The 13,254-nt window shown below is 44.7% G+C and overlaps 1 protein-coding gene across 1 annotated transcript in view; it reads right to left on the minus strand.

The window, feature by feature from the left end:
- Nucleotides 1-6,467: 6,467 nt before the first annotated feature.
- Nucleotides 6,468-13,254, minus strand: part of LOC127598188 (uncharacterized) — a 34,066-nt gene continuing 27,279 nt past the window's right edge. Inside the window, exon 3 of the mRNA XM_052061867.1 lies at nucleotides 6,468-6,583. Within this exon, the coding sequence (XP_051917827.1) occupies nucleotides 6,468-6,583 (116 nt within the window). The remainder of the gene's footprint in view (nucleotides 6,584-13,254) is intronic.

A 13,254-nucleotide genomic window follows, 5' to 3' on the forward strand; every position in this document is an offset into this window, starting at 1 on the left:
GAGGTCTTTCTTCATTAGGATCTTGAGCTACTTGCACAATCTCATGCCTTTAAGATAAACTGTCGAAACAGCAGGACCCAGAGCTTTTCTTTGTGCCTAAGGCTCTCCTTACCTCTAGAACAGGGGTGCCCATTACGTCGATCCTGATCTACCGGTATATATCTAAGACAGGTCCCAAGTAGATCCGAGGAGTGTCGAGGAGAAAAACAAACAAACAGCCATTTGTGTGTCTTTGTACATGTTCGTAATATATATTTTTTTTGTGTTAATGTACACTGTACCCTAATCATCCGATCAGTCTCATTTTCACCAAAATATATAAATAAATAAAATAAAGCAGGTAAATCTTGAATTTACGGTAGCGTGTGATTACGTCACTAGAAGTTGTTTGCGCTCAGCAGTCTGCACTCTGCAATTGCAGCTTGTAATCAGAGCTGTTGCGCTCTATCTTTTATCGTCATTATTCTCATTCCGAGTTTGCTTCGTGTACAATTCACCGAGGGCACGGGCAAAGAATAGGAATCAACGAGGGCCCAGGGAAGCCCTTTAAAACGGTACGTGTGAGCTACGGTAGTTAACAAGATGCAAAAGTGCATCGCATGCCTCAGTTTCAGGCTGTTTCTCATCATGGCGTGCATGTGTGTGTGTGCGTGTGTGTGTGTTTGTGCGTGCGTGCGTGTTTACGCGTGCGCGTGCCGGTAAGGGTAGATCCCGGGAGGTTAGTGGATCGAAAAGTAGATCTTCGGTCCAAAACGTTTGGGCACCCCTGCTCTAGAACATAATTTACTCTCAAGCCTTGTCGTACGTGCGATTGGATAGCAATAAACTAGCCTTTTGTATGCATCTGGACTGTCGTGTACATTTAACAATCAGATAATGTCTGTCTTTTGTGAAGAAATAAGTTATTCTTGTGTACCATGTTCCCAGTAACTGAAAAGAATAGTATGTTTGTGATCTCGATGAGGTTTGATGTATAGTGTGACAGCATCTGCCACGTAAAAGATACGTGTAAATCAGACGGATAGCTACTCTAATTTAAAGACAAGTCAGACAGTTTTTAGTCACAGCCTAGTCTCAGACTGAGATTTTGAAAGGGACTGTGAATTATGCAGGGTCATTATTGACTGGATACAAATTTTCCCCATTATGCACGGACGTGTTTTCGCCAGTTTCGCCTCCTTCGCAGGTGACGCGCTCGTGTTTGCTAAGCGTCCGGTTTCCAGTTTTGTAAGCGCTCATCTGTTGGCTGTTGGTTGCATCACATCACCACAACACAGCCTGAAAAATATGTGATCGTATCAAACATTTTTGATACTGTAGTAGGGCCAAAACTAGACAACAACTGATCTAAAACAGCTAAGATTACCATCTTTGGATGATGTGAATGCTTCGTGCCTCCAGTAAAACTTCCTTCTGACTTTCTTTTTTTCTTTTTTTTTAGTTTGAGACAGTGAACATTGCTAGCTGAAAGCACAGCATTCATCAGAGGACCTTGTATACTGAATTCAGGCAATCTGCAATCTACATCTACAGTCTCATCAATTTCTTGAGAGATTTGTGTTCTCCAGTGTTTATTACAAAAACGGAAAATATTGCCACAACAGCATAACGTTTGAAAATATGAACTTCAGCACCAATATCATCAGCAACCAACCAAAACATGCAAAATTAGATCATCAGAAAACAACCCCTAATCGAACTCATTGATGTCGGACGTTGGCGCTGGGCAACTTCCAAGCCGTTATAAATCACAAACCAACTGGAAGTCTGAAAGCCTTTGTTAACTGTACATGAATCATTTCATAATCTTTAACAAAGATGCTTCATGGATGTGCAATTGAACAAGAACAGGACGGTGTTTAGTGAGCCATACTCTCATGGAGTGTGGGTTTTTTAGAGGTATTGCTCTCTGTGAAAAACAATGAGAAAACTTTGATTTGTAAGATCCCAAAGAGATGGGAATGAAAAGTGTTCTCCAACAGATTATATGGCCTGCTGTTGAGCACACCGTGCAGGATTTACTCAGAATGCAATTTGACAATCCCAAAATAGCTGGCGCTAAATTGCATTTCCACTCACTCAACACAGTGTTATTGAGGCAAGGCATCCATTTTACATCAGAATCAGAATCAGAATCAGAATCATCTTTATTGGCCAAGTATGTAGAACACACAAGGAATTTGTCTCCGGTATAACACGCTGCACTAGTATCATCGTAAACAACAAAATCATTTAACCATTTTAGAGTATACCAGTAGTTTTGTAGTACCATTTTGTGGTGCAAGAAGAGTGACTATATCAGTGACTGTTTAAGGAGTTAATGGCTAGAGGGAAGAAGCTGTTTAAGTGTCTACTGGATTTGGTGCGCATGGATCTGTAGCGTCTGCCTGAGGGGAGTGGCTGAAAAAGGTGGTGGGCAGGGTGCGGGGGATCTAGGAGGATTTTCCGCGCCCTTGTCTTGATTCTTGCAGTGTGCAAGTCCTCAAGAGTGGGTAGGGCGGTGCCAACGATTTTTTCCGCCGTCCTAACTGTCCGTTGAAGTCGGATTTTGTCCTTTTTTGTGGCGGCCCCAAACCAAACCGTGATGGAAGAACACAGGATTGATTCGATGACTGCTGTGTAGAACTGTCGTAGCACCTCCTGTGGCAGGCCATGCTTCCTCAGCAGCCTCAGGAAGTACATCCGCTGCCGGGCCCTTTTCAGGATAGAGATGGTGTTGACTTCCCACTTCATGTCCTGGGAGACTGTGATTCCCAGGAACTTGAAGGTCTCGACGGTTGACACAGGGCAGTTGGATAGTGTGAGGGGCAACTGAGGAGAAGAATGTTTCCTGAAGTCCACGATCATCTCTACAGTCTTGAGCGTGTTCAGCCCGAGGTTGTGTCGGCCGCACCAGAGCTCCAGCTGCTCCACTTGTTGGCGGTACGCAGACTCGTCGCCGTCTTTGATGAGACCGATGACCGTGGTGTCGTCTGCGAACTTTATGAGTTTGACAGCTGGATCTGTTGAGGTGCAATCGTTTGTGTAGAGAGAGAAGAGCAGTGGCGAGAGGACACATCCCTGTGGGGCTCCAGTGCTGGTGGTGCGTATTGATGATGTTGTTGCTCCCAGTCTCACCTGTTGTGTCCGTCCCGTCAGGAAGCTGAGGATCCACTGGCAGATCGCAGGGGACACACCGAGGTGGAGTAGTTTGGGGGTGAGGAGTTCCGGGATGATGGTGTTGAACGCACAGCTGAAATCCACAAACAGAATCCTTGCGTAGGTCCCTGTGCTGTCGAGGTGCTTGAGGATGTAGTGCAGACCTATGTTGACTGCGTCTTCCACAGACCTGTTTGCCCGGTAGGCAAACTGGAGAGGGTCCAGCAGGGGTCCAGTGACGTTCTTTAGGTGGTTCAGCACAAGGCGTTCAAAGGACTTCATGACCACAGACGTCAGGGCGACAGGCCTGTAGTCGTTCAGTTCCGATGTTGCCGATTTCTTGGGAACTGGGATGATGGTAGACTGTTTGAAGCAGGATGGGACCTCACACAGCTCCAGGGATCTGTTGAAGATCTGTGTGAAGACCGGAGCCAGCTGGTCAGCGCAGACTTTCAGGCAGGAGGGGGACACTTTGTCGGGCCCCGGAGCTTTCTTGATCTTTTGCTGCTTGAAGAGCCGTCTCATGTCCTGTTCGTGGATCTGTAGTGGAGAAAAAGAGGGTGGGGGGGTAGGTAGAGTGGTTTCTGGTAGAGGTGGGTGTGAGTGGGAAATGGGGGTGTCCTTTTCAAATCGGCAGAAAAACATTCCAGCACACCATGAAAAAAAAGGGTCGCAAAATGTAGGAAGTCTGAAATTATGATAACCTCATCTCAATTTCCTCACAGGTGTAAACAACGTATTTAAAATGTGTTTGTCACTTAAGATAGTCCTGATGGATTTCACCGTGGAAAAAGTATACAGTACATCAGGTTGGAAGTGAAACGGAATTGAAAGTGTTAGTGGAAAAGGCAAACAAACATATTAGTGAGTTACAGAAATCAGCCGCTCTGTTTACTGCTTGTAAGCTGCTTTGTTTTAACTGGTCCCGAATGCAGGACAATTGGATGCACAGGTGTGTGCCCATCTTGCACTAACATTACTTTTAAAACTTGGGAAAGCACACCTGCGAAACGGCTCTGAGAGAGGCCGGACACAAGGAAATTCAGAGTTGAATGGAGTTTTTCCAGCGATGATGGGGCATGACTACCGCTACTTCTTGGGACTGGTTCCAAGTCAGCCCTTTGATCATTTGGAAGCTCCAACATTGCATTGCTCAATAGAAAATTGGTCATTTCAACCAGTAATATCAGTTGTGCATGGTGCTTTGACACATGCCATTCAAGGGCACGAAATCAACCCGGCACAATTCGTTTTAGAAATCACATTGCGCATGCGAAATTCATCAATTTGCATACACTTCTCCAATAAATCGCCAAATGAGCTGCGCGGTAAATTATCCCGTTTGGCAGATGGAAATCTGGTTGTGCCCAGTTCATCGATCGGTTTTCACATCTGTTTGCATTCACGATCAAGTTTGGACATGCAAAGAAGGTGGCAGCAAATGCGACTAACTTTAATCAATCAAATACACTTTATTAGACCGAACAAGCACGGGAGCGGCAAGTACAAAACCGAAATACAGAATGGAAAAGAGCAAGGTCTTGGGAATTCAGTACTTTTGTACTGACTTCGTTTGTACCGTTGTGTCGTTTGTACCGGAGGCGGTACAAACGGCAGAAACGCAGAAAACACAGTCAAACTTGCTGCACCTCAACACCAGCTGACATAAATTGCAAGCAGGTTCGACTCGGAGGCTCCAGCCAACAGCATTCCCAAAGAAAAAGGTGAAAACACAACCAATGACATAACAAGCAGACCAAAACACAGAAACACACAGCACCAGTTTTTGCAGGCCCCAAGCTTTAGTATCGTCTCACAAAATGTGAAGGTTTTGAAGTTCAACAAGGCAACAGTCGAGGTTCCACTGCAGTAATAATCAGCATTTGCCCATTTTCTTGGACTGGTGATCTACTTGAGTTTTCATTTTATGGCATCCACGCCCACCTAGACGAATCTATTGGCCACATGTTCCCAGTTTGGAGCCTTAGTTGCATACACGGTGCCAAATAATGCTGCATTGATCCCTCTTATTCTACTTGGCAAACCCCATCACATTCATAAGGTTGCGCACCACAGGAGGGCGCATTCTTTTATATTGCACTGGTGCACATGCAGATCACCTGTTCTCACGCTGTTACCACGTCTTTCCATGACGCCCTTTTCTGATGGGTTTCTCTTTGACTTTGACTTCACTTTGACTCACTAGGAAGACGGCACAAGTGACTGACGTGAGGAAATGACATCGAAATCTCTGCCTACTCAAGGGTCGGGTGTCTTCTTTAAGGTCTGACTGTAAGGTCAACGTTGTTGACAGGCACACAAAGACAAAACGTCTGACACTAACTGGAGAGGCGACAGGAAGCAAATAGTTCTGGCTGACACCGTCCACTGCAGCGGGCACCCTCCCCACTCGATAACTAATTACAATGTCCTTAGCAACCCCCACCCGCTCCCTGCCAGCGCAACACTTTCCTCTTTTCAAAGGAGAGCCAAAGGACAGGAAGTCTATTAATTAAAAAGACTGGCAAAGGGAAAATGCAGGAAATGCGGCTCCATCTCCCACTCGCTCTGTTTTGTGACAATGTGTGCTTAGAAGGAAGTTCAATACTTTTACTAAGGAGGGTGCAATTGTCTTGATCAACGGTAAACTCGAGTGATTGGTGTTGGAGGAACTCTTTCTGACGGTGCCAGTATCACATTGCACAAGATAATGCTTGCCATTCGATTCCCCTACGACAGTCATCCTTCTTGAACATAGTAAACTAGTCGAGCGTGACACAACGGCGCATCATTTGCAAAATTTGTTTAGCCAATCAATTCCATGTAAATTCAAAATATAAAACACATTTATGAAAGATGCTAAAAAGCGAAATCTAAAAATGTCTGAATCTGCGGGCCGGTGCGTCGACACAGTTTGAAACTACCCGTCACGCCAGACCTGCGCCAGTCCCCCCACCTTCAAAAAAAGAGAGAGTCCAATTTGGTTGTTTCTGACTATGCAGTTAGCTCAAACCACCAACAGATGAGGAACAATTCTCAGTATGATTAAGTAAAACCACAACCAAAATAACTTACATGGTGTTCAATTTAGTAAGAATTATACCCCAAAAAATCCTCAATTTGTTGATCTAAAATTCACATTATTGGAAAACCATCTCAAACCTGCCCATATGATTTCGATCAGTCGTAGAAGGTTATGATGCCAGGTAATATCAAGACTATGATGTTCCAAAATCATTGGAGAAATGAATCCCACTTCTGCTTCCTGTTTTTCTTTGGTCATTGAGGTGCCAGGAAGTTAAGAGGAAAAAAAAACACTGTCACTGTTTTTAGAAAAGCTTACTGGAACGAGACAGCAGGTCATCTGAATTTTTCCCCTCCCACTTGTCCTCAGCTTCACGCAGAGTGGCTACCCTCTGGATCTCCTTGTCAGTGATACCAAGCTCTGGTGGTTGAAAATGACAGTCCCAGGTATGCGTGCGCTGACAGTGTGGCAGGGCCAGGTGGTCCGATCCACCACTGTAACTCCATTTTTCCCACCACACTCACAGTGAGCGCTAGGGTGATCTCCCGCGAGCTGAAAGGACGTGTCAAATTCCTGCAACGTAACAGCTGCCCGTGTTTATTTTCTTTAAGCCGTCATGAATTAAATGTGCAGCTGGGTTGACATTTACTGTGTTTTACAATGCTGGTTTTTCCAGTGAAAATGATGGCATTTTGTGTAATATTAATTATTCAACTCAACTAAATGTATGCCATAACGCCATGTTGCTCTTTCCCGTCGATGATTGTTGTTTCGCCTGACCTTTTAATTGATTACCTGGCTGATTGGAATTCAGCCTGTGCCATATTTATTTCATCCAAAAAGGTCGCAATTTTGCATTGTTTAGAAATCATCACAACTCGGAGAGAAGAGGGAGACTTCATTATGCATGCGCTGTAGCTTGGGGCAAAATAGCTGCAACACGGGCCGGATTTACTAAGAGCCCAAATGGCTTGCGCTAAATTGCATGGTCACTCTAATGGACTCCCAGCGCTGTTCCTGTCCGTGCATGTTCAGCGTGATCTACTAAGATTGCAATCTTCTCAGGCCGCCGCACATCAAGCGACTGACCTCAACCCTCGCAAACTACCGGTACTTACATACATCGCGCATACATAGACCTTCTGACACTGCAATGGAAAAACTGCAACTCTTGGTGAGTTTACTCCTGGGAACCATTTTGAGGCTGTTTATGGGGTTGTTTGTCAATGAAAAAGGTAGTTTGGTATTTACCTAGCAAAGTCCTGTCATTGGCACGACAGCTAAGATTTTTGTTTGATCGTACTTTTTTCTTTTTTTACAGAGGGAAAACGTTTTAGAAAAGTCTCGTGAAAGACAATTAGGATTCTCCTTCAGGCCCCTGCTTTCTATTTTCCATCCAATTTCACTCTGTCTTTCCCTATTACATCACTTAGATGTTTTATAGTTATAGCTTGCTCTGAACCAGAACCCAGTCTGAAAATAAGTATTTTCTGCCTCCAACTGTCATTTGAATGGCTTCTGCACAACTACATGGCCAATATTTCCACAGGACGGGCGGGCGGAAGCTAATTCAATACAAAACAGAATTCAGTTTTACTGCAGCTCCACTTTTCTTGTTCTAAGACGCATCAAATTTCTCCACCTGGGGCAGTTAGAGTTATTGCGACTGTATTTTCAATGCAGCAAGCCAGGATGACTCTAAAAGAATCATGGATGTCATTGACATAGGCTGGAAATGTAGAAATCTAGTGACGTTCCCCTGAAGCAGCATTATAGAGGAGCCATTTGATCATTTTGATGGTAGACTGGCTTGTCATATTGACAATAGCACACTGTGATTGCCACTGCGACCTCAGATCACCCAGCGTTTCGTGTGTATACATTGCAAGGACAAAGACTCGGGGTACACTGCTACCAAGCCCGACAAACTTGTCGACCTCTCGATCACAACCAGAGCTCCCTTCAGTGCACCGCAGAAGAGGGCCAGAGACTTCAACAGCCAGATGCACCGCACCCGCGTATGACGCGAGACCCCATTTTCCCTTCTTGTCTTTTCTTTTTTTCATTTTTCTCTTTCCAACTTCTTCCTGCCACCTCCTGTCTTCTCAACTTGGCCAGTTCGGCCGCGAGCTTCAGATCAGGATGAACTCCTCACAGCTCATTTATTCAGAGGACAATCAGTGAGTGAAAATGACCAGTGTTCAAAAGCAAATTGGTACTTGAAATTGAGTTTATAAGGGGTCAAGTGAGACAAGGAGCCCAATGTTCAATTTTTTAGAAAGTTAACACTGTCTCATCCCAAGATGAATTAATTGCTATTATTGTTTTCATATTTGATCCTATTATATTCCAATTCTTTGCAATTCTTTCCACCGTAGTTAGTTTTCCTATGACATATTCCTCCCAATTCCCCGATTTTCATAAAACTGCATTGTCAAATCAAGTCAAGTCAACAGTATTTATAGAGCACTTTCGAACAGCCATCGCTGCATAGAAAGTGCTGTTCTTAACCTCGAAGCTTCAAAAACAAACTCAAAACTGTAGCAGCCCTCTAATTAATGACCGATTTCAGAGGTTTTTCGTCCATTTAGCCTTTTTAAATTTAGTGAAGAAAAAACCCTCAAAACAAAACAATGCGGTGACCCCAGTGGTGGTTGAATGTCCTGCAGGCAATAAAATTCAGCCGCTTTTATGTACATTAAATCGGCCCCGTCATTGCTAAACACTTAAGGGAAAGTTAACTGTTTACTGTATTTGCGAGCCCATAAGCCAAGGAGCGCACTTGACTGTGACGGAGTTATCTAATACTGTATGCTTTGTTTTGTGTGCTTCCCACATAACAGAGACACATGAGGGAAAGTTGGAGTGGAGGGTTCCGCAATTAAATAGCCGCCAACTACGATGATTAATTCAGTGTGAACATTTATGGATGTAATACACTATTGTGGTATATGGTTTTTGCTGCTTCGCTGGTCTTCAAAAAACACTCGGTGATTGGTGGCTGTTTCCCGACGAATGAGCACTTCAGGGACCACGGCTGATTGGGAAAAGATTTTATTCTACCAATGTCAGAGTAAAGTCTTTCCAAAAAGTTGAGTGGCCCAAGGCATGGATGTAAAAAATCCCCCTCCCCCTGTCAGACCCGTATCTTTTATACCTGGCAAGGCGCTGATGTCATGGCTTTGTGCCCCAGCTGCGGTTTTCAATCTACTAGTTTACTTCAGTCCTAAAAAAGGAGATCTTGACCAGCGCTGTTGGTGATGGATGACAACAGCCACTTTACCCTATTATAGGATTGCACACACTGCTGAAACTGGATTCTCCCTGACCAGCAAATATAGAATAGAATCGTGTTACTGACGCCAAGTGGACATTCTAAGGCCACCTACAGGAATAGAGAGGGAATTCCAAATTACACTTCATTCCCCCCTTCCGGGACAAAATAGTAGTCCCGGAAACGGTCTAACAAAAGATAACATCGGTAAAGGTCCAAACATCTTTCCCCAATCAAATTTTATATATGCTCACGTCTACAATTTGGCCCAAAATCTTCAGCCTAAATCACGCTCAAGGCATGCTACTTAAGGTTATTTTAACTAGGAAAGCTCAAACTATTTAGTTAGCCAATTACTCCCTGACAACAATCTGAGGCCTCTCAGGAACCACAAACAAAGAAAATTGAAGTCCGCATAATTCAAACGACGATACCACCCCCCTTACGTAATACCCTTACAACGGTGACAAATTGCGAAGTAATGAATTTGGTGTGGCCCGTTAGAAGCCCCAAAAAGCCGCCGGCCCCTCCTCAAGAAAAAAACCTCGCCAGTCTAATGACAAGGACAAAGAGGAAGGCCCTTTCTACCATCCCCAGTGGTTCCCTTCACCTGGTGTCCACCAGGTGTAAGGAGCCCTGGCACATTACAATCCACACAACAGTATGAGCTCACCGAACAGTGTGAAAATGGAATGACATGTCCCCCTATCACCAAACAGTGGAATTGTACCGTCACATGATCAGCCGGCCAGCAGGTAACAAAATGAGGTAAAAATATTGGATTAAACAATGAGGTATATAGTAATGAGGTATCAAAACATGCTATCAAAACAAGCCCCCTAAATGTCGCCCCCCTTCTTCATGTGCAAGTGCGTGCCGAGGCAGAGTCCATTCCCCGAATCTTCAGCGATAGAACGTGCTGGGTATCACTGCCCAGGGCTTGCTGTCCATACAAAGTCCTTATGTCCAGGTCACTGTCCATAGAGTCCCTTGCACGGCCCCGGTCAGCATTCAGAGGTTCTGGAACGAATAAGAACTCCTGCCAGTATCGCGTGATGACAATGGCACTCAACGCAAAACACATGCAACTTTGACACAATAACGATGGTAAACTGGTCGCGGGCCGGGCAACAACATACGGTGGATCACATTCCTATGTATCTTGGTTAAATGTTTGACATAGGCTTTCATTTCGTCCTCCAAAATTGACAGGCTTGGGCCTTTCCCACTGGTACGCAAACACGGCGAAGGCATGCGTCTACCGGTTACTAATTCATGTGGGGTCAAATGCAAATCGCGTAGTTCACTCGACCGGCAAACCATCAGTGCCAGTGGTAAGGCAGCTATCCAATTCAAGCCTGTATGTTGACAAATTTTGGAAATTCGATTTTTTATGACGCCGTTCATTTTTTCACAAATGCCTTGGCTTTGTGGATGATACACTGCTCCGAGCCGCTGTTTAATTCCCAATTTTTGCATTATGATTTTGACCGTTTTATCCACAAACTCTCTCCCGTTATCTGAAGAAATCCTATCCGGCAGACCCCATCTGCTGATAACTTCGCGGCACAGAAACTTGGCCACAGACTGAGCATCTTTCCGTTTAGTTGGACAGGCCTCCGGCCATCTTGAAAACCGGTCTACGACCACCAACATATATCTTTTCCCTTCGACAGGTTGTATCATGTCGACAAAATCCACCACTAGTTCTCTCATGGGGCCATTAGGAGTCGGGATATAACCCGTGGTGGACTTAACGGTGGACCTCATGGTGAAAGCGCAAGTGGTAGCGCCTCATCCCAATCCGATTTCCCTCAGGTCATCACCATCTGAGTTTTTGATATAAGCCTCTGATACGTTGGTTCGAGCTTACCTTGAATTGCAGATGAAAAAACCCATGCCTCCCGAATTGGAGTCTTCAATTTAGTTGCCGACAGGACTGGACGTCCATCAATTTCATGCCGATACAAACCAGTCTCATCCCTGGCCACCCGGTTAGTTCTTCTCCTCCGGGATACCCTCTCTTGGTCTGAAATAAGGTTGTTAGTTTGGAAAACATACAACTTCCCATTTTTGATTCCACTTCCATCACTAAAGATCAAGTCGTCTTCTGCAGTCTCTTTAGTCATCTAGTCTGCTTTGTCATTTCCTGCTTTTATGTGGGAAAAATCCTTCTAATATGTGTCCTGCATTTAATAACTACTTCTTTTGGTTTTAGCAGAGCCTCTCTAAGTTTTTTTTTTTTTTTTTTTTCTTCACGCTATGTTGAATCGATGTTCCTGTGGCAGTTTTAAAATTTTTTTATTGTAACCATTTGCCTCATGCTGCCGCATATCTGATGCATGCTGAATGTTTTTTGTTCAATTGGGTCCAATTGCATGCTGACGTATGTCAAAATTCATCAAAATTAGTCTTTTACTTCCCTGTTGTTCACGTTCCCCTCTCTTTTCTGAAGAAGAACTACAGAAACAGAAACTTCTTTTTCAGAAACATCTAAGTAAATCAGCTAGACCAGGCTGCACAAAAGAAACCGGCATCGCTGTACCTTCTGATGTGTTCAGTCTCCCCAAAAATATAGAGGCAGTGTGCATTGTAATTTTCACATGCGATAGTTTGAAACCGCAAAAAGCCAAACGTCAAAGGAGCCACCACGTGGCATCCAAACAACAAATCTTAGATGATGCATTACTATACCGAATAAGCACAACGCCATCCGTATGTCGGAAAGAGTAGAGTAGCTGTTTAAGCACTTGGATAAAAATTCCAGAAGACAAAATCGAATACATGGGGCAACCGAGTGTGGTAAAATTTAACTCCAAGGTGAGAGAATGAGAAAATTCCCTATATGATTCTGAAAGTGGTATATGGAAAAACCTTAGCTAAATCGATTACAAAAAAGGTGTACGAATGAGAATTTTTGGATATTTGAGTAGACGGCAAAAAAGTATGAGCGGCGCGGCCATGTCAGGCCTAGATACCAGTCAATGAGATGAGATCCTCTGACAGGTCCACTCTGGCTGCCACACCCTTCAGGACCTACAATAATTGAGGAGGAGGGAACATTAAACAAATTGCCTTGTGTTTCACCCAACCAGGCCATGCGATAAATTTCAATCTCTAGATTGTCAAAAGCATTGTGCAGTGGGAAGGACCGATCAGCGGATGGTAAGGTCATATGGAGGAAGTCTAAGGAGACCAAAGCCGATACTGTTGGAAGACAGAGTTCAGTGGTGGGTCATCGGCTGACTTTAGCAACAGTCAGCCTTGTATCAGCAGGCATTGGGAGCAAGTGTGGTCCAGCATGTTCAAGTTCATGACAGTCTTTCAGTGAGGCCAGCAGTGATCCCTATTGTTGGGGATTCAGGTACCCATGGAGCAGATGGGTATTGTCCATGTGGGGGTGCCGTATCCTGTCATTGTTGTTGGTTTTGCGGAGGGGGAGTCAGAGCTTGTTGATCATAGCCTGATTGATGAACAGGTGGGTGCCGGCGGTGCGGGCATTTCCTTGTCCAATGATTCACATCACCACAAATGAAACAGCCAGCTTGGCTCCTGTGACTTCCTCGTCCACGCCCACCTTCCCGTCTCAGACCTCCCCCCAGCCATGCGTCTCGGCCCTGCCTTGTGGGCAGGCCGTAATGTTGAGGTGTGGCTTGGAGCTGCGGTGTGGGTGTGATCAGCCGTGGTGGAGCCTGTTGCGAGACACTGATTGACATTTGATTAGATCTCCCAAGTTTCTCTTTTTTGCATGCATTACTGGAGGCTCTCTTAGCCTCTTGTATTTGTGAATTCAAAAAGTCGTTTTGTAGCTTGGATG

Source organism: Hippocampus zosterae, chromosome 1 (assembly GCF_025434085.1).
Source record: "Hippocampus zosterae strain Florida chromosome 1, ASM2543408v3, whole genome shotgun sequence".
Taxonomy (NCBI): Eukaryota; Metazoa; Chordata; class Actinopteri; order Syngnathiformes; family Syngnathidae; genus Hippocampus; species Hippocampus zosterae.